This window comes from Diadema antillarum, unplaced genomic scaffold, assembly GCF_040938485.1.
Source record: "Diadema antillarum isolate AM-2024a unplaced genomic scaffold, OU_Dant_1.0 scf00000033, whole genome shotgun sequence".
Taxonomy (NCBI): Eukaryota; Metazoa; Echinodermata; class Echinoidea; order Diadematoida; family Diadematidae; genus Diadema; species Diadema antillarum.
Window position 1 is genome coordinate 477,968 of NW_027270922.1, and position 21,552 is coordinate 499,519.

Consider the following 21,552-nt stretch of genomic DNA (forward strand, 5'->3'; position numbering starts at 1 on the left):
ATAAGTGTTTTCTTGGTATCTCGCAACAATTCAAAAGCCCAATTCTCATCTCCACCAATACTGTACTATCCCTTTAAGATTTCCCAACAATAAATGAGCATAGATGCGTTATGTATTCCTGTCATGTAAGTTTATGTCATCCACAAGGAGAAAAAAAACCCACAACATAGCAAAAACAAAAACAAAAACAGAAAAAAAAACAGAAAAAAAAGAAGAATACAGAAACTGCCAAATTCGGTAAGCGGTGGTCATGATATTCTCAGGTTCCCATGTGAAAATAGCTACTATAACTTTTGATTCTTCTTTGGTTTCGTATCTGCCTTTCGCCAGATAAGTTGATACACCTTGATATTGCCATAAAAAAAGAAGAAAATACACTGTGCTGAAGTATACGATAATGATTATAGCATTTCTTAATTCTCAGAGTTCGTGGAAACAACATAGATCAACACAGAGCAGTGATAAGGATCTCGCTGTTGATATCATACCGTTTGAAATCACCCCGACATCTCCCTGTTATTAGTTGACGCAGTAATCACTAATTCTCACTGTTTTGGAATTCATTTACCCTTATATCACACAGACCATTGTGCCCTGTCCGAGAGTCTATGACAAGTTTCATTTATACACACAAATTAGATCGTCCAGTCTAGTCTGCATATTATAGCGAGCTTTGGATGTCTGCGACGCAAACGTTAAAGGACAAGTTCACCTTCATATACATATGGATTAAGTGAATGCAGCAATATCATTAGAACACATTAGGGAAAGTTTGGGGGAAATCGGACAATCTGTTCAAAACTTATGAATTCTTAGATCATCTGTGCAGTCACTGCTGGATGAGAAAACTACTGCAGTGTATGATGTCACATGCATACAACGACATAAGGAAAATGTAAAGATAATTTCACACAAAAAAATTTCAAAAAAGTGCACATTTGCTCAACCTGTCACTGATGTATGTCAAGGGTGATATTATTCCCCCTGCCTTCTGAAAGAGGCAAGTCAAATATTCTTTTATTATGTGAGAAAAGTGAAAATATGTTGAACTTTCTTCAATGTTTTCTTTATATCATTGTACACATGTGACATCACAAGCTGTAGTAGTCTTCTCATCCAGCAGTGACTGAGCAGAAACTTCAAAGCTTAATAACTTTTGAACGGGTTGTCCAATTTTCCTCAAACCCTCACTGGTGCGTTCTACTAGTATTGCTGCATTCACTCAATCCACATGTCTATGGTGGACTTGTCCTTTAAAGACGACGGTTGCATTGACCGTTCTACTCTCTCCCTGCGTCGTCTTGCAAAGTTGTAGCTGTAATTTCACGAAGATGCAGCCTACACAAAGTAAAATAGCGCCCCCACATGTCGTTCGTCATCACGGCATCAAGTTTGTCATAGTTCTCTGCGTCGTGAATTTGAGCTGTTGCTAAAATGGCCCGGGACCGTCGTGAAAACTCAGAAGACGCGAGATGGAGTTTGATAAGCGGTCTGACTTACGCATGAGCAGAACGGTTTATTTCTTTTCCTCTTAACGTCCACGTCGCAGATCTAAAGATCCCTATTTGATAGTTTTGACAACTTATCATGAGCATTAATTAGGTATATGCTCTGAACCCACTACTTCCGAGTTTTGACCAGTCTCCGTAAAGATAACAAAATCAATGGCTTAAATGTATAGGAACATGATGTGCCATCTGCCATTTACTACCACTGACTACCGACATAATTCGTATAATTCCTCCGTTAGAATAAAAAGAAAAAGATGTCCTTGACTCTTTGCAATTGTTTTTTCGTATTTCTCATCTGTTTTTATTTTTTCTCCCTCTGTTTATTTGCATATTGAAATATATCTGTTTTTGATGTTGCTGTTGTTGTCCAAAATCAAGACAGTACAATTCATTTCCTTGGGAACCTGATAATCATATCGAAAAGTCTACGATGATGTTAGAACCCGGCAGTGAACGGGTTAAGCACACACACTCCTCAAAACGCCACTCGTCGTCAGAAGGTGATGATGATGGTCTTGACTGTGTCGACATTGACATTCTGAGCAATAGAAAGATACTGCTACAAATGTTTTAAGGTCCATTCAGTATGGTTACATCCGTTGACTATCCGTCCCCAAGCCCCCAACCCGCATGATCGTGTTTTTTTTCTAAAAAATAAAACAACCAGAAAAACATTACAAATAAATGAAATTACAAGACACTGGCTAATTCCCCAAACCCTCAGTGTACACGTCTCCGATAAGATGAGTTTTAGTACAGTCTTTCTTGCTTTCGTTTCTATCCTTCTTTTTTTTTTCTCTTCCTCTCTTTTGTCAAATTGCCATCTGCGGGTCACGTGATGTGAGTTGACCAATCGAAGAGCCTCCTTTGAGCCTCTATACGGGTTGCTCCACGTGTTCCTTCAGCGCTATGCCTGATGCGGGGTAGGAGAGTGGAATTGCACAAGATCATGAACTCGGTTTCAGTAAAAATTGTTGAGGTACATGACATGTCCTTGACTTTGTATAATGCTCGACAGGTCTGAATCCACAATTACGTTCTTTCAATTCCAAACCCTGACTTCGCCCCTGTGTTATTACGTTAGTAATGACATGTTGCTAGTTTTACTTGCACAAACCTTCTTTACAAATAGCGCAATTGATGATTACTCTATAAAAATGTAGTGAATGATTATAGGATATGTTTGCATGAAAATACATGCGGATTATATTATATCAAGCTTACGATGCTTAAACTGATAGAAAATTTATTGATGATGATAATACGAATAATAGCGTTGATAGCATTGACGAATCGTTAATAAAAAGTAACAAAGCAATTTTTTGCATACTTTAACATGGATATTCATACATTTGATTAGAAATAATTTCTCTCAATTTCGATACTGTTATATAAGAGTTGCAGAAATCGTCATCCATAGAGCATCAATAAAATTGAACAACCGAATACTGAACTTCATCTATTAACACCCATGGATGTTGTTTCTTAATCGTTGTATTTGAACTGATGTCATGACTTAAGAGATTGGTGTCAATTTTGGAGAACGGAATGTTTTAGTTGAAAGGGATATATATATATATATATATATATATATATATATATATATATATATATATATATATATACGGTACAGTATTTGTTGAGATGGGGGATTCAGACTTTAATTACTTTTTGCGAGATGATTAGAAACCACTTATGAAATATTGAAAAGCATGTGATTCTAAGAGGAATTCAAAGTTTATACGATGAAAATGTCTGGGATATCAAAATAGAAAGCACAACAAGGTGGTCCTAACAAAAGGCGGGACGCACCTTTTATTGGGATCTCTTTGTTTTTGGATATTTCAGCCATTTCAAAACCAATTTTCATCAAGTAAACTTTGAATTCCTCTATGAATTGTATGGTATCTAACATTTCATGAGAGGTTTCTCATTATCTCACAAAAAAGTCATGAGAAAATATTTTGCAAGTTTGTGTCTATACAGAAATGATGCCATAACGCAGATGAGGGAAACAAGCCAAGTCACAACACATCAAATCAATCTGAATAAACGCGTCAGCTAAGCGGGGCAGTGCCACACTTCTGTAAGCCTGCTCTTCAAATTCCAACAAGATGTTTCTTTAAACGTGAGAATGGCGTGTAATAAAATATGTAACCACAAACATTAGCGACGAGTTCGGATTGTGAGTTGTGCCAGCACTCCTTAATTCACCTTTCATAATCTTTAGATTTCTGTGCTTCTTACCTCAATTTTTCTATGGATTTTTGTTTTGATGATTTCACATTTTGGCGCCATAATTTGAAAAACGCTTCATATTCAACATATTGGCTTTCATTATGAAACAGAACGCGCGAAACTGCCATTTCTTTTTTTAAAGCTTGGAAATCAGGGCTCTGATTTATAAGAAGTCAACTTAGACCTAGGCACCGTTTCATGAAAGTTGTCATCCCTAGCAAGTTGTCAATCTCTGACAATTACCATAGTAACAGTCACTGATCATCAGAGCTTCTCAGCCAATCAAAACCAAGGATTTTACTGAAATTGTCTGAGACTGACAACTTGTCAGGGTTGACAACTTCCATGAAACGGTGCCCTGCAGCTGAAAAACAAACAAACAACGCATTCTGTTGATATGAATTTAAAAGCAAGAATGTAAAATGGAACGTTTCACTCAGTGATACTTGTAATTTCCAATACACAATACGTGGCTGATGACACCAAACTATTACGAAAGCCTCGTGGAAAAAAAAAGAAGACAACAAAAGTACAGAATAATTTTGACAAGAAGTTTCGCAGCGACACACGTATAAAATGATGAACAAGAATTACCAAACCAAGCTTTTGCAAGAAGAAGACTCTACCTGGTTCTTATGGATGTGAACCAAACTACTTTGGAAGTAACGCCATGAGAGAAGCGTAATAGGAAAGATACCAATAAAAGATAGCATCTGTAAGCTCACACACACGAAATACACGGCATGATGCGTAATAGTGATGCAAGCCAGACCGCTACGAGCGAAGTATGAAAAGCCAAATGTCAACGCTCCCAATTCACAACTATCTGCTTGCGATCTCTTTCATCTATTTACCCACATGTATAATTTGTAATACGTATAACCTCATGCAGCCATACACGTTTCGCGTGACGTAGATATCTCTACGACGCTTTTGAAAGTGTAAACTGATACGGTGGTTATCTGATGAAAACTGATACGGTGGTTATCTGATGATAATGAAATGTAATTCCTTTGTCTTATCATAATACAGTGCACAATCACTGTGCACACCATCATCATCTAAGTATGGAATTGCAATTGTTGCATCTTTTCTGCATCTTGTTACTTGTTTTTTTTTCCTCTTTCGTTGTGCTTTTAATGCATCTGAGATTACAAAAACGCTATATGTCTATCGTCGTTGGGGGCACTATACTGATATTTGTTTTGACTGCAACTTCTGACCATCCCTCCCTTTACACAGTACACTCCTGGGGGGGGGGGGGGGGAGAGTTGGGGAACACTCATATTGAGCAAATCAAAACCAGATATGGCAAAACTAATGTACTAGGCAATAAGCATCGATAGGATTTGATATTGCTTATTTTCTTTAATCCGAAGTTTTTAAGCTGTTTCAATGCAAATAGGCCTAAATAAACCTTCATGGACAGTCCTTTTAAAGCGTTTATGGAATCAAAGGTACATAGAAGTCACAGTTAACGAAGTATCAACCTTATCAAATCCTCTTTGAATAGCGTTTATGCCAATTACTCAAACTGGAGTTCCGAATGCCCTCGTTCGGCTATGTCTGTATGCGCATTTGCGTTCCCCCGAATTCTAGTCATCATTTTGTCTCCCTCATTGTTTATAAGAGCAACAATAACAACAGCGACGTGACTCTCGGAGATTTCCAGAATGAAAGAATGCTTGATAAATGAGAGAAGACTGAAGTATCTGAAGGGGAGATTGCATTAATTCTGTATCACGGCAAAGCTACGAAGAAAGAATTGCTGCACAGGATGTTTTCAAGGTTATATCCTCGGATAGAGATCAAAAACTTGACACATTACCTTGTGATGAAATTCCTCGACACGTTCAATCCTTTGAGATTAGACAGGACAAAAAAAAAAAGATTATTGAGTTGTTTAAGATATGAAATCTAGCGTTGCTATAGTAAGCTTCACAGGACAGAGAATAAAGCAAAAGCATTGAACAAGACTAATGCGTCATTCCGGAACTCACTGTGTGTTTCATTCATGATAAACAAACGACAGTCCTACGTAAAATGGCATCTCAGTAACTCGATTGTGACGTAACAACACGTTCATGTGGCTCCTCTACTGATAATAGTACTACGCACGAAAAAAAAAAAGAAAGAAGACATACATGTACAACACAACAAAATATGCATGGTTGCCTCTACGTCAGATGAGAAGATGAAAAGCACGAATCAGGCATGAGTTCAATATAAAACGTTCACTAAACTCTTTCTCTTGTCACAGATAGCAGCCGTGCTACTACATACGTACATAAAAAAGTCAAGATATTGTTCTCCAGTATTAGCGTGAAAACGATGACGTGCGAACCACGGAGCAACTACGAAAGAGGAAGCGAGTGTAGCTTTTATCATTTTTTTTTTCATAGCACAGATCCGGAAGAAGCACAAATAGCCTAAGCTAAGACTATACTTCAGTGTTCCGGTGGGTGCCTAGTGTATCGTCCTCGTCGATGAATCGGAGCTGGTTGGCATGGATGCCGTTGGGCGGCGACGACGGGGGCGGCTCCGCCCGCGTCGTGTTGGTGACGGGCGGGACCAGCGGCTGGAGCTCGACGTCGCCCTCGTCCAGCCACTTCGGCTTCTTTTCCGTCTTGGCCGCCGCCATGTCGACCATGGCCTCGGAGCAACCCGACGAAAGCGACATCATGCTGTCGCGACGCTCCGGTTCCTTCATCGCATCACGGAGCGCCTTTTGATCGGAAAGGTCGAGAAACGGGGGAGGGGGGGGGGGGGGGGGAGGGGAGGAGACAACCCACAACATGATAACAACAATCATGACGGTGGTAGCAATGATGACAATAAAAATCACACTTAAGATAAAGCTGACTATAATGACTGGCAATAACTGCGTCAATAAAAACACTTAGCAGTAAACAACGGTATCAAGATCAATCATTAGATAAAAAATTGTTGTCGATACATTTTACAAAAGACATGAAAAAAAATACTGATCACTTTGCGTTTGAAACGAACAGAAGACAGTGGTAGTAAAAAATGACCCAACAAGATGAGCAATAATCATCTTGTCCAAAATTCTTGAACGAATCCCTCGACTTCACGCACATTTTAATGGCAAGCATGCTGTATGTATTTGACGATAGATCTTTTTCGTGTTATATTTTCATAATTTGGGAGTAAGTTGACGTTTTGTCTGGACTACCTATGTAGCAACAAGGATCTGCAACAACACTCCAAGCACTGAAAGAAGACGTATTATCATAGGAATAAGTGAACTGAATTCCTCGATATTAGCTCCCCCGAGTTAAAACTTTAATGAATATGAGCAAATGTACTAATATTTCACACCAGCATTCTGTTTGAAACAAACATACAAACAGGCATTGCCTTTACAAACATAAAGCAAACCTCGGCCTGAAATGGTCGCCCTCAACAACTCGACACTTACCTGGAACATGCCGGTGCCTAACGCCTCGTCGTCATCGAGGTCTTTATCGTGTACTTTGGCCTCGACCTGCCGAATCTTCTTGTCCATCTCGCCCAAAGCCTCGAACATCTCGAACTTGAAGCCCGATATATCTTGCTTCAGCTCGTTGAGAATATTCGCCTGGTCGTCGTCCTCCTCTTGGTGGCGCTTTTCAAAGTGGTACCTCCTCACCAGATGGTCTGATACTTCCTATACGCCCACAAATAGACAGAGAAATAAACAAGATGATGTATCGAAAGAAAGAAAGATACAAATACGCAGTTCGATTGGCGGATAGGTAGATAGGAAAAAAATGAAAGAGAGAAGGAATTAATACGGGAAAGTGAAGCCCTGAAAGGTGAAAACAGATAAAGCGTTCTGGCCCTAAAGTGCATGATCAAAACAATTATAAAAATAAGAAAGTAATCTGAAAGAGTACAAAATCTTGATAGATAATAATGATGACATAAATATGTATATATAATCACATCAGGATATGGAAGTACGCATTGCAAAAGATGAAAAATAATCAGACAGATTATCCCAAAAGAAAAAATAAGAATCTCATGGGTCCCTGAGATAATCATGTGCTAAGTCTGTAGGAGAGCGTAGTTGACTTTTATCGAAACTCACTTTGAAACGTAATTGTCTCTCATCGACCAAACTTTTGAGCCGTTCCTGCAGTATGTGGGGAAAAAAAGATAAGTAGAAACACATTAAAAACATAACTGCTGCGTTAAAAAGTGCATACAATCACACACACACACACACACACACGCACACACACACACACACACACACACACACACACACACACACACACACTCAATCAATCAAAGAGAGAGAGAGAGAGAGAGATGAGTGTCTCAATTCACCATTGACTTTGAACAGAGGTGAAGGAGAAGTTCACTTCCATGGAACGCGCACAATGTACATTTTGACTCTTATCAAAAAATGAAGATGTTTGACCTAACAGGTCATCTCATTGGGAAGTGAGGCCCAGCACGCGTATTCGCCGTCGGATGAGGTGGTATTGTTCACTTTGTGCCTCTAACTGTAACCTCTATCATCAATCTCCCTATCTATCAATCATTGGATATCGCTGCTTTGATGTCTCCTTCCTCCCAACCTTCCTTCTTCTTTTCTCGGTATTTTTTCTCTTTCTCTATTGGAATGCGTTTACCTATTTCTTTACGGTCTTATCGATGAGCGCCTTCATTGCTTTTTTTTTTAATCCTTTGTTCTTCTTTTTTTTTCTTTTCTTTTTTTTCTTTTTTTTTTTTTGGGGGGGGGGGGGGGGTCGTTGTCGGCGACTGTCTATCGCGTGCATACATTATATTTAGATCGTTCGTTTTGAGGACCAGGTGCTCCCATTTACGTGTTGACACCTAACGGCTCAGTGTCGGCGCCGATCTTCCACCCGTTGGGACGTTGGCTTGTTTGAGTCAGACATTATACAGTACACTTGGAGGACTAGACCGTTACTGGCGGATCTAACGGAATGTAGTATACCATCCCTTGCGACTTCCTACAGGTCACTAGAAATATAATTTTTTTAAACAGTTTTTTGATTGCCACAAAAATGAATCTGCGCTTCAATCATCATTACCATTATCATTCGTTTACATTGCTACGCTAGAATGTGTCTCACTTTATTGGGCTTTGCGGTTTGCATTTAATAGCACTTGATAATGAGGCTCGATATGGCAGAGAATAGAGTAGTTGGAATGAACTGGACTTCAAAAAGTGTATTCTATCCTTGTACTGTCCGAGGCATGAAAAAGTATTAAAAAAAATAAAAAAGTTTGGAATCAATCCTATATCGACCTTTGACTCTTCCTCTTTCTTCATCTTTCTGGTCGTCTACCCTTTTCACTTCTTCGGAATCTCATCTTGCTCTTCTCCTGTTTCTTCTTCTTTTACTTCTTCTATTTCTTCTTCTTTTACTTCTTCTTTTACTTCTTCTACTCCTACGAATTCCCCTTCTTTTCCTTCTTTGTTTTTTCCTCTTTTTATCTTCTCCTTCTGCTAATAATTCCAATTTGATTCAATTCAAATCAACTGTGCTTCATTTCCATCCAGCAAAATATAATCCAAAAATACAAATCATACATTTGACAAATCATGCTGTTAACAATTTGTAAGAAATACAAATCATAAAGTTTAATGCAAAACATGTGAACGAATGCGTATGTAAAGATATAAACAATGCATACTTTGCAGTGGTGACAAACAGTCACCCTCGCAATTATTCTTTTTCTATCTCTTTTTTCCTCTACTTTGAGCCAGCATCTTCTTTGTCCCTTCGTCCTGACAATTCCTTTTAAAGAATGTGTACAGTTCTGGTCAAGGTGAGGATTTAGCTTTTAACGTTTTGCGAGATATTCAGAAACCACTCTATGAGATGTCAAAGAACATGCAATTCTAAGGGGTATCAGAAGTTTATTTGATGAAAATCGGTTTTGAATTGGCTGAGATATCCAAAAACAAGGTGAAACAAAGAGATCCTAATAAAAGCGTTGTCTGTCGCCTTTTATCATTATCACTTTTTTTTTGATATCTCAGCCATCTGAAAACCAATTTTCATCAAATAAACATTGAATCCTTCTTAATATTACATGCTCTTTCATATTTCATACGAGGTTTCTCATTATTTCACTTAGGAATGTTCAAAACATCAATCCCCACCTCAACCAGTACTGTACAGTCCCTTTAAACTGAGAAAAAAAGGGGGTTCGTTTCCCCTAATTATTGTCGTCACCTTATATTGTTTTGCCATCTCGCCCCTGCAACACACGTCACAGATGAGCCAGCGGAAGAAGTAGAAGAAGGCCTTTGGAGTAGGGATGATATTGAAGGGCGGGGGCACTGTGCCGAGATCGTCGAAGTAGCTCATCCACAGTTTGGACCGTGAGAACTTCCATTCGATGTCTGCGTCCATCTATAGGGAGGGAAAGTCGAATACAGGAGAGAGCCATTAATGGATAAATCGCAGCGTAATGAAAGCATCATATAGAAATATGTCTCGTTGCAGCATCCTTTATCATTTGATTTACCAAATTGTCTTCTTCTTCTTCTTCTTTTCTTTTATCTATTCTTTTTCTTTTTCGCCTTTTTCTTCTTTTTCTTTCTCTTAATCATTTAATCATGAAGGTGATGACATCGCTGTTTAATCTAGTTTGTATATGCGTCTGGAACAAATATCAATGTCTGGTGATTTACGTTCGAAACTTTACAACTTTTTTATTTTCCGATGTTTCCGATTTCAATGACACTTGCCTGTCTCATTCCATTATACTGATTAACTCTTCGTGTGCTTTGGGTGCAGACTGACACAGGAAACCCTATAGCGCTGGACACACTGACCAAAGTCCCTGGCACAAAAAGGGTTAAAGCTAACTTGGGCATGAAATGGGATTTTACTTTTTAGTAACAGTCCCATCGAGATCGATCACACAGCGTCCTACCTCTACACGCGTGTACGTATTGCTCATCATAGCGATAAGCACGTTCAGCAGCACGACGATAGAGACCACGTGATACGTTGCGTAGAGGAAGTTTCCCACCGTCTGCGTGAACGTGTGATCGATATTCGCTCGCGAGAGGTTGACGATGTTCATGTCGGGGAGTCCGAACAGAGCCCAAAATAGCGTCGCCATGGTTTCCCCGAGCCTGGGTCGCATATTGGAGGAGGAGGAGGAGGAGGAGGAGAGAGATGAAAGGTAGTAATAAACATCAGATGGGAAAGGGAAACGGTGTCTGGCGGCTTATCAAACATGCGCGCTTCGTCTATGACGTCAGCATGTGGATGGTGTCAAAGAAAGAAAGAGGGCGTGCTGACGTCACTCTTTCCTCCCCGAGTGGACACTGCATCAAATATTCATGTTTTGGAGGAAGTGACACGACGCGCACTACGTGACTATGAAGCGGGTAAGATAAAAATATAAAGAGTCTTTGATGAACAATAACAACAAACGAAAACAAAGACGTAAAGAGGAAGACAATGTCTGCACCGTGATTGGCTAGTTTAGAATCACTGTCAGCTCAAATGTGATAGACGAACTCTTCGCTTGACACTCTTTTCGGTGTGCTGGGGTAGGGGATAAGAGCTGGTTCTCTAATGTACTTAAAAGTACCCTCACCCATCTGAATTGAAAATACTTAGTTCTTTCGACATGTCAAACTGATCATTCATATACAATTATGGAGGAGGTCATGCTTGTCTTCAAAGGCAAACATACTGGCTAACCAAACGACATTGGAATTGGTACATGCTTTGCCCTGTTCCGAACAATTCACAGCCGTAAGATCGCCAAGTCTGATACGTAACAATGTACTTTTCTTTGTCACTTCATTTGTGTTTTGACAATCTGAACATTTTTACACTGGAAATTGAATTAGATTTAATTGAACTTATCTGAACTTGATTAACTTTAAACTCTCGAAAAGGGCAATTGTCGCATTAGTGTTTCACTTGACATGGGGCTTTAAACAATAACTAAATCGTCGCGGCCAATGGTAAAATCGAGACTATCATACAACAACAATACCAATAAGAAAACAAAGTAAAGATAGGGACTCATAATCCACAATGGCAACGACAGCGATCGCAGTGACGATCTCGACGACCTCGGCGATAGCGACTCACGTTTCGAACGGCTGTGAGCAGATGAAATGCGAGTAGTACCAGTAGAGCTGGTTCATACCGAGCGAGAAGGCGAACCACACGAAGCAGAAGATGAGCAGGAACTTGCCGATGTCCATGATCATGCCGCCCAGAGAGATCTGCATGGGCCCGACGTGGCGGTTGACCACGGTTATGCAAATGGGCCTTAGAAAACTAAGTACCTACGAAAAAAAATAAACAAACATGAAAACAAAAAATAATGAACAATGAGTGAGGCTTGCGGATCTTCTTGTCTTCCTTTTCCGTATTTTTGTTTTAAAGTAACCTGTCAGAGAGTAATCAATCCAATACACTCCTTTTTTTTTGTACGAATAAACAAAGGGCTCTCTTTGTGTTTGTAAAACAGGCCCGTGGGCTCTGTGAAGACTAATTTGCTCTTAAACAAAATAAAACAGCAACAAGTAAGTAAATAAATAAAAATTACTAATGTAGCTTATTATTGTTCTTATTCTTCGCAAAATACAATTGTCCTCTTCCATAAAACTTAAACTCTGTTTTAGTGGTGGTGCTGGTGGTGGTGGGGTGAGGTACTACGGGGATCGTTAACACGATAAGTTCTGTACAGACACTTTTCTTTCACACAAACTCATCCTAGCCAAAAGAACAATCAACAAGTAATAAACAGAACACATCATTTTGGTGCATTTCGTATCTGACATGTCTTCGAAAAGAGACATCTGTCAATAAAAACGTCTCGTTGAACATTAGAATTATGTAGAATAAAGGAGAGCGCATGAGGGTGTGAACTTATATTTTGTTCCCCACTTTAATTTGATACCCAATCAAAATGAAAAGTAGGAATCACGTGGTAGTAGTGAACCCTGCCTGACCTTTGCGATGGCGAACAAAGCCTCTGCTATGAGAATAGGGTTGTACGCCTTCCATTCGCTTCTCTCGAAGTCTTCGAAATTGCACGTTGCTATCGCATCTCCCCTTTTGCTGATACCCCTGTCCTCCTGCGTCTGTGGATAGGTGATCATCGGAAAAGGGCGTTGATTCGTGACATAAATTCTTCTTTTAGCTTCATTTGGGAATCTCATCCAAAACACTTTCATAAACAGACTGCGTTAATATCTTAAACTTTTGATTTTGGCTAATATCTTGGTGAATACGTTCCATTCAACGAAATTAATGATGCAAGATAAATTTTCATTATTTTCAAAATATCTCTCAATAGAGTGATTTATGTTTTTTTTTATTGACGCAAGATAAATTTCAGTATTTTCAATTATCTCGCAAAACAGTGCTTTATTCCTTTTGCATTTAACAATGTCCATCATCTCACTCTAGTCTTTTTTTTTTACCAACATTTCGTAAAGTGTAAACTGAAACTAGTGCCGTTGTACTATATCATCCGTTACTTTACATGTCAGTGCTGTAGATAAAATTGAATGATTTGCGAAAAAACGTAAATGAACTTTCAAGTTCCTGCCTGCATTCATGTTGCTTGTATTTGTTGTGTTTGATTTCAGTGTTACTGTTGTGATAACTGGTTTCCAAAATTGGAAACACCGTCTCAGAAACACAACCATGTAAATCATGTCAATTTAATAGGTTGGCCTAGTTGTAAGGATCGGTGATTACCCTTCCTTTCTGGCTGCTTTCCTTGGTAATATTTACTATATTAGCGATGTTTTTATGCATATCTATGCTTACAACAGTTTACTTTGTATCTGTATTAATTTGTTGTGACTTCAATTGAATCATTTAACACGTGTATACTGTTTCAAGTTGAAATTTCAGTTGAAATGTAATAATTGTTTGTAGGGGGTCATTTACAACAAGCCTCTTGTGTGCTTTCTATGATCCCTTCATTCAAAATGTATAAATTGTACCAAGGCAATTGAGGTTTGATTGTTGTAAATGTTCTGTTTTGATATGGAAATAAGTGTTGTAGTATACCTTTGTCGGATCACACACTTCCTTGAGATCGCTGTGGCTCTCGAACAAGAGCTGCAGTCTGTTCTGAATGTCCTGCAGGTTGTCCTGGATGCCGTCCAGCGTCTGAGTGACCACCTGATTCGTGCTCCCATCCGACGAACTAATAATGATCGGCGTCGGCGTTTGCGTGTCGTTCACGTAGCCTTGCGCCCGCTCGGCTAAGCTGAGGTTATTGCTTGCCTAGAGTCAGAGATCAATGATTACGAACACGTAGCGTACGGAAAAAGAGCATAACGATATGTTACAGTACGACGACGCAAATCATAATATTGTGGCATGGATTGTGACATCACCAAAGAGGTAACCAGTTTATCCGATGATGGTTGGGGACCACCATTTCCCCTCGAACACTGTCGAAGCCTACGATACAAATGACCGTTCGTTCAGTAGCTCAACATCTGTTAAAACTGGATGAAACCATAGCAGGGGTTTAGGTATTTAAGGGTATAGTGGTTGCATAAATACACCATTAAAGAGAATGGCACTACGACTGTACATTCAAATTTATTTTTTATAGAAAAAAGGAAAATCAAGCAATCAGAATACTAGACGTGCCATGAATTTCTAACACACCTTAAAAAGCTTCACAATTCCCTAATCCATGACCAGGTTCATGAATGATATAAAGTGTCACCTTTTTTTCTTCATCTTCTTCTTCTTTTTCTTTTTTTGTTTTTCTTTTTTTTTGATGGCTGTGATGCTTAAGATTCTCTTCAAAGCTATACGATTATCGTGGGAAAAAATACGGTGGAAATAGGAAAAAACAGACAATGACTCGAAAAAGTAACCAACTGTATGTATACACACACACTCATCCAAACTAATCAATGATTTATCGACTCTGGCGGCGTGGATGTGACGGGGTCACTATTCAGTATCGCAGTGACTAAAGCTCGAATGAATGCCAATAATAATCTGCCAGCATTTTACGTGGCTCATTGCTAAGAGGCATCAAAGAGGTGGGTGTCACATTTTTTCGATTTATATCTTGAAAGACAGGATCATCAGCGGGGAAGGATAAAGCTTTGATTCATAGAAAGTTTGAACGCTCGTTAAGTCCTCTGTGTTTGATTAGATATCTTCCTCTACGCCAAAGAAAACCCAGCCCGACATAAAAACAAATCGTCCGATAAAGAGTGACGTTTTAGGTGGGCTTTAACTGACGAAGCACCCATTCGCCAGCCGTAGTCAGTGACTCGAGGATGAGTGTTTACTTTACACTGTCTGGTTCTGTGTGAATCTCCAATAAGAGGCTCATCACCATCCCTAGTTACCAACTCTTCACGTCTCAAAGGGGGGGGGGGGGTTAAAAGAGACCAAATATGAAATGGAAAATGACTGGGCTTGTCACTAGACAGAATAGGCAATAATTTGCCACCGGTGTTGTTGGCAAAAGTTTCCGAGCATTTTTGTCCGCGGCTTCTCCCCGCGTCTTTCCAAGTGGTTGGACAAATTTGCATCATCATCTACCGGAGGCGCGCTAACTCTCATCACAAGTGTCTACACTCAGCCTGACATGCCAACACGATAACTTAGCAAACTTTCCCTCTATTTTTTTTTTAGGTTCATTTATTATCGTGTTTTTTGTTTTATGTCTGATGTACTAAACTTTATGCTTAATCTTTATTGCTAAGTGTGTCTGCTTCCATGTTCAAATGCTAAACCTAGAATATACTTCCGCTCTTAATTTAAAGGGATGATATAGTTTTGGTTGAGATGCGGGATTCAGATGTAACTTTTTGCGAGATTGTTAGATATCAGTTAAGAAAAGTAAAAATTTAAAAGGCATAAAATCCCAAGAGGAATTCAAAAGTAGTTTTTGAAATGGTTGAGATATCCAAAAACAAAGTGAAAAAAGTGATAGTTTACGAATAATAGGTGGGTCAAACTTTTAACTACGACCTCTTTGTTTTTCAAAGCCATTTCAGAACCAATTTTAATCAAATAAACTTTGAATTCTTCTTAGAATTACTTGCTTTGTCATATTTCATGCGATATTTCTCATTATCTCACAGAAAAGTTGGACACTAGAAGCCCCATCTCAACCAAATCTATACCATCCTTTTAACAACTTTATCGCTTAAAGCCGATTAATTTACATATGTAGCTAGTTAGCTAGAAACGTTATGCGCTCTCTATTGTGACTATTGTGCTAATCGTATTGTGCTAATCGTATTGAAAAAGCTTCATCTTTTCATTGGGTCCCTCCGTTTTTCGCCTTGTGTACGTTGATATTCAACTTTACTTTAATTTACTTCAGGCATTGTAATGTATCTTTACTGCAAGTATACAAGTACTGTTTTACTCTGTTAAACTCACTTTGATTGTTTGTTTGGTTTTTTTTTTTGGTACGATTCTTATCACTGAAGAAAGAGTGATGTATGTTATGTTATTTTTTACTGTCGAGAAACGGAATAAACTTGAATTTGAATTTGAATTTGAATTATACTTATCTGTGAGTACTTGTACGTAGGAGTGCGTTTGTGTGTTCCTGTGTGTGGTGGTATGTTGAGACAGAATATGTGTATGTGTGCGTGTGTGTCAGTGTGCCTGAATGCGCCCTCTGCGCCACGTGTGTATACGGAATACGACTATTTACATTGATTGTATCACCAACTCACAGAGGAGCAAAGAGTCAGAATGAAAAAGGAGGTTACGCAAATCACCAGGCAGCGTATAGGTGAAGAAAAAAAAAATAACCAAGATATCAAACAGAGGTGCCGCCACTTGCTTTTATTTTTTCCTCTTAATTTCATTGTTGCCAGTCAGATCGCTTGTGGGAGTTGGCGAGCCATTGGTATCCAAACAGAATTACTGGAATTAGATTGCGCTCTTTGCCACCACGTTGTGTCGGATCGAAAATAACCGCCAGGGCTCACAAATATTTGAATTCCCCCCTTTTCTCTCTCACACACCATTCTCTGCCTTTAAAGCTCGCACGACGAGGCGATGCGAACACCGTGGGCAAACTCTGGTTGATTAACAACAGAGGTATTACCTTCCCGCGGATGAGCGTAGGTGTTTTAATAGTCAGATAGTGGGCAAGATGTCTGTACCTCGTTCGAAATGCGGCTGCTGCCGTGAGCCACGACGTACAGACACACACACAAAGATGATGATACAAGACAAAATAAAAAGGGATGATACTCCTACTACCGTCCTCCCATTATAGATTTTACCGCCAGATTTAAACCAGCAGGCGCACGAGTCAACATGCCTTTATATATACACACACACACACACAAACACACACACACACACACAAACAAACAAACAAACAAGCAAACGAACGAACCGAGCATAGCACAGGAAACCATGTTTGGCTTCAAAACCAGTATACATGTATTTAATTTATTGGTTTACAACTTACATTTCATCTTTATTTATGTTATGCGGAAGAAATTGATGAAAACATCCTTCTTCCCCCCCCCCCCCCCCCCCCAGTCTAGGTGGATAGGTTTGATGTGTGTTTCTCATCCCTCCCATTATGAAATGGCCTAGTAAATAAAGCGTTAAGAAACATGAATAGGAAAGAATGTCAAAAGAAATATTGTGCAGTAAGTTGTGACGAAGACATTACTATACGTTGGAAAAGAAGCACGTCCCTTTTAAGCGATACCATTCAGTTAGTCTGAACTTCCGCAATTGTGCTTGTTGGTGTGCTTGTTTGTTTGTGTGTATGTGTGATTGGGCAAGTTTATTACCTCTCAAACATGATGCTTGACATTTCTACCAGGCATTAATTTTTCTTACCTGTATAAAGACCATCACCCTGAGTGCGATAAAGCTCCAATAGAGGGAGAGCATGAAAAAATCGAAATAGTTCCAAAGATTTGTGAAGAAGCGGGAGCCGTTGTACCAAAGCTCCTTACACTTTTGCCACGTCTGACCTGCAAACATGAAAAAGGTAGAACATTTTAAATCAATCAAAGAGTTTTTCCAAAATATAACATAACGTGCTTCTTTACTTGCTAGTGCTGTTCCCTCTGAATATATTTTTGATTTTATCCAATATATTCATGATCGCAACATCCTCAGGAAATTCTCTTTGTTAACGATTCTGCCAAAAAAAAAACCAAAAGAACATTAACTACATGTTGCAAAATGTTTCCGCGAATTTTCTTGAATATCTGCAGGAATGTCTGCTTCGTTATCGCGGACATTTTCTGATTCGTATACAAAATGTTACTTTGGCGAACATAAATTGCATAGCATTATATTCTTATATTATAACGCTAACGCGTTGTTAATTTTAGTACTATCCCCAATGTAACCGTGCATTTGATCACGACATGAACAATGAAAGGTCATTTGAAATCTATTCAGCTATTACACGCATAAACACTTACACGCACATTCACCTTCCTTAATCCTCTCCTCTCTTTCTTTCTTTCTTTCTTTCTCTTTCTCTTTCTTACGTCTGTCTGTTGTTTCGTTTTCTCAACTTCCATATTACGTCAAGAATAAGTCCTGAGAAATACGATCTCAAATGGGTGATGACATTACAGAGTCTTGGAAATGGGGACTTTACTGTTTGACGCAACACGGTTGTTCCATTTTGCAACATTTCATATTTTTGACCTTTCCTCATACTCAGTCGTTGTGCTATATGCATTCCAGGAATGCAAGTGTGTTGTCATAGTAAAGAAAATGAATCAGGCTTTCTTACGATGTCACATTTGAATGAAATTATGCAATTTAAAGAGAAACATCATACATCAAACTTGAATTGCAGGTCTTCTTACAGGGGGTTCATATAATGTGGCATAATTGCGGTCGATTTGATTATTACGAAAGTCAAGAAAACCAGACCTTTTCATAAGCACACAATTGCTTCTTAATGAAAATTCGGGTTACGAAGTTGCGATACTCTGATCACCATTCCGCAATAGACTGACTATATATCATATTTACCGAAACCGTGAAACAGTAATGTTTGAATGAATGAATGAATGAATGAATGAATGAATGAATAAATGAATGTAACCGGATTTTGCACTAATATGATAGTACAGTCGAAGTCATTAATTTGTAGTGACTCAACCTAGGTGTAGAGTTCACACACTCTAGAAGCAAACACCAAATCTCTTTCCATTCATTATTCAACGCTTGGGGCGCACTTTTCTTCATCCTCGATTTAATACGCTTGACGTGCGCTCCGGCTTCATTGCATTCGTTTAATTTTAAGCGGGCATCGTTATGAACAATAATTTCTCTGTTTGGTTTTCCCTCCAGTCAGGTTGACTAATGAATGCATTCAATAGATTCGTTAAACATTGCCTCGCTAATTCATCTATGATGGTGTCTTTCAACTACTGCGCGTACGCGATTAAAGGTGCACTTCAATCTTTGCGTTCGCACTTTATCTGCCTATGGTTTTGCCTGTCTGTTGCTAGGCATTTCTATGTTGAGGACATCCTTTACCCTGTCGCCTTCCCCATGATATGGGGACCCAGTTGGCTTCCAGAGTGCCAGACGGGAAAAGGGCGCAGAAAAGGAAGAGAAAAAAACCCTAACATCAGCAACAATTCAAGACAAATCTATCATACAACCACCGGGTAAACATGCGCGTCTTAGTTCAACAGAGTTCCGCGCAGAGGCACGAAGGCTCGTGTCCCCACGTTGACAAGTCACGGAAGGGGCTTTCGGCAAGAGACGTTGGGACTGATTGATTGCTGCTAGCATCCCGTGGCCTGATCGTTTCGCAGACTCACGATCTCTGTCGGTGCCGTGGAGATATACACTAAGAACACATAACTCTATGGTCGAAACGCAGGACGCCTGCGCGAGAAACACGCGCGTTAAATTGTCTGTTCCCGCTCCATCTCTCTCGCGCGCTCATTGCGTTATCAAATTAATGAATAATTTGCGATGAACAAGAGCAGGGGCTAAGGTGTGAGCGGAGACTTATAGTACATGCATCTTCTTTCAGGTAGTAAACCGCGTCTTGAGCTATCGAAACACCTTCAACAGAGGTTGATTAACAACAAACAGAAGAAAATTCGTGTTAAAAGAAGGTTTTAGACTGAAGTATGTATTAACAATGAAAGACGTTCGGTCCATTTCACTCCTCTAGTCTTATGATTGATTGTTTGGTTGCATTTCACATGAACATGAATGAGCGCGCACACCTTTTTGCACGACAACTAAATACACTCGTACACACCCACATACAAACACACACGCACACACACCTACACCTACACACATGCGCACACAAATCACCTTCTTGCAGTAAATGTTTCGGGAAAATGTCTCATCTTAATTGAAATAATCGAGTCATGACTTACTATGATATTGCGAATGCAAAGGAGCAGTAAAAGATATACACTGATAAGTTTACCCCCTTCATCGACACAACCCCCTCCCCTTCCACCATCAAAAAAAAAAGAAAGAAAGAGAGAGAGAGAGAGAGAGAGAGAGAAGTGTCTCAATAGAGTGCACTATCATCACTATCGTTACTTTGTTTGCATTCATAATTACTGCGTGGTCATGGCTCCTAACCGAGCGAAGCCCCTCACATTAAACACACCATCGCGGGGCAAAGGGAAAACACACAAAATGCGTGACAGCTTCAGCAAAATGGCGGTATAGGGCGTATGACATTATACGACATTTGGATACTTTTTATACCCCTTTTACACAACGTTATAAAGGCTTGATAACACTCGCACACACCCACAAACATGCACACACCCATTTTTTTATCATTCTCACCTATGGTTTAATTTCATTTACATATTACCTTCAAAGAACATACATCTGAATTCATTCCAATGCATAAAGTGGCAGGCTGTCACCACACGATTTCGCAATAAGTCCCAGAAAATACCCCCCCCCCCCAAAAAAAAAAAAAGAAAGAAAGAAAGAAAAAGAACTCAAAGCAAGGTTGTTTTTCTGTATATGAGCAATCTGATATTCATTTGAAGATCAATAGATTCATTTCTTAACTACCTACTGTTCAAATTTCAAAGTAAAAAAAAAATGTGAATGTAATATTTTTAATTACTCTTTAAACATGCTTCTATGCGATTTGACGACAATGGGTAATTTGTATTTTGAAATAGGAACAAAAACGGACATTTGCACGTGGGATCAAGTTGATCTATCCAAGCATCTGAACACTGCGGGAGACACGAACCCCACATCTTCTGAGCACTAAGACCTATCTACGACCAACGTTGCCAAATTATTACAGGCTTTATTGTATGCATTTGACGCTATTGTCTCCTTAGTGTCAATTAATGGTTTCACAACACTGCAAATGTTGCTATGTAGTGCCTTTGTCGAGTGGTAATCACCATACCAAGAAAAAAAGGCACTTACAAACTATCAAAAGCAGAAGAAGCAAAAGAGATAAAAAGAATACAATAAACATTAACACTTAACTCTGATTTCATTTTGTTACGTTGGTATAACAAAACACAAAATTCCCATGAGAAGTGTTATGATGATAGTAAACTGGCGCCAGAAACTTATGGGTGTGCCGTAGCGTACCATCATGACCAAGGCAGCGTGTATGATCTCGTGTGTTTGGAATTGAGAAGGAGGTCTTAAAGTAGCATTTGTGATGGTTCATATCGGGTGGGTGTGTGCGTATTGCCCAAGAAAGCGGTCATAAGAAGGTGTTCAGTCATTGCTTGGTCCAGACTGGAAGAAAATATCCCCGTTTCGGCCAATTTAGCTGTAACACGAGTGTCATCACCCATAGCTCG

The 21,552-nt window shown here is 39.3% G+C and overlaps 1 protein-coding gene across 2 annotated transcripts in view; it reads right to left on the reverse strand.

Annotated features, from left to right (window-relative positions):
- Positions 1-1,150: 1,150 nt before the first annotated feature.
- Positions 1,151-21,552, reverse strand: part of LOC139743275 (short transient receptor potential channel 4-like) — a 93,714-nt gene continuing 73,312 nt past the window's right edge. The window contains exons 7-17 of one of the 2 annotated variants that reach the window (XM_071653771.1): positions 17,591-17,727; positions 13,799-14,017; positions 12,727-12,858; positions 11,858-12,057; positions 10,677-10,881; positions 9,971-10,150; positions 7,843-7,887; positions 7,192-7,419; positions 6,196-6,474; positions 5,578-5,608; positions 1,151-2,424 (exon numbers count right to left, since the gene is read on the reverse strand). In XM_071653771.1, coding sequence (XP_071509872.1) covers positions 5,603-5,608; positions 6,196-6,474; positions 7,192-7,419; positions 7,843-7,887; positions 9,971-10,150; positions 10,677-10,881; positions 11,858-12,057; positions 12,727-12,858; positions 13,799-14,017; positions 17,591-17,727 — 1,631 coding nt within the window. In that variant the 3' untranslated portion in view covers positions 1,151-2,424; positions 5,578-5,602. The remainder of the gene's footprint in view (positions 2,425-5,577; positions 5,609-6,195; positions 6,475-7,191; positions 7,420-7,842; positions 7,888-9,970; positions 10,151-10,676; positions 10,882-11,857; positions 12,058-12,726; positions 12,859-13,798; positions 14,018-17,590; positions 17,728-21,552) is intronic. The other variant, XM_071653778.1, reaches the window with a different exon arrangement.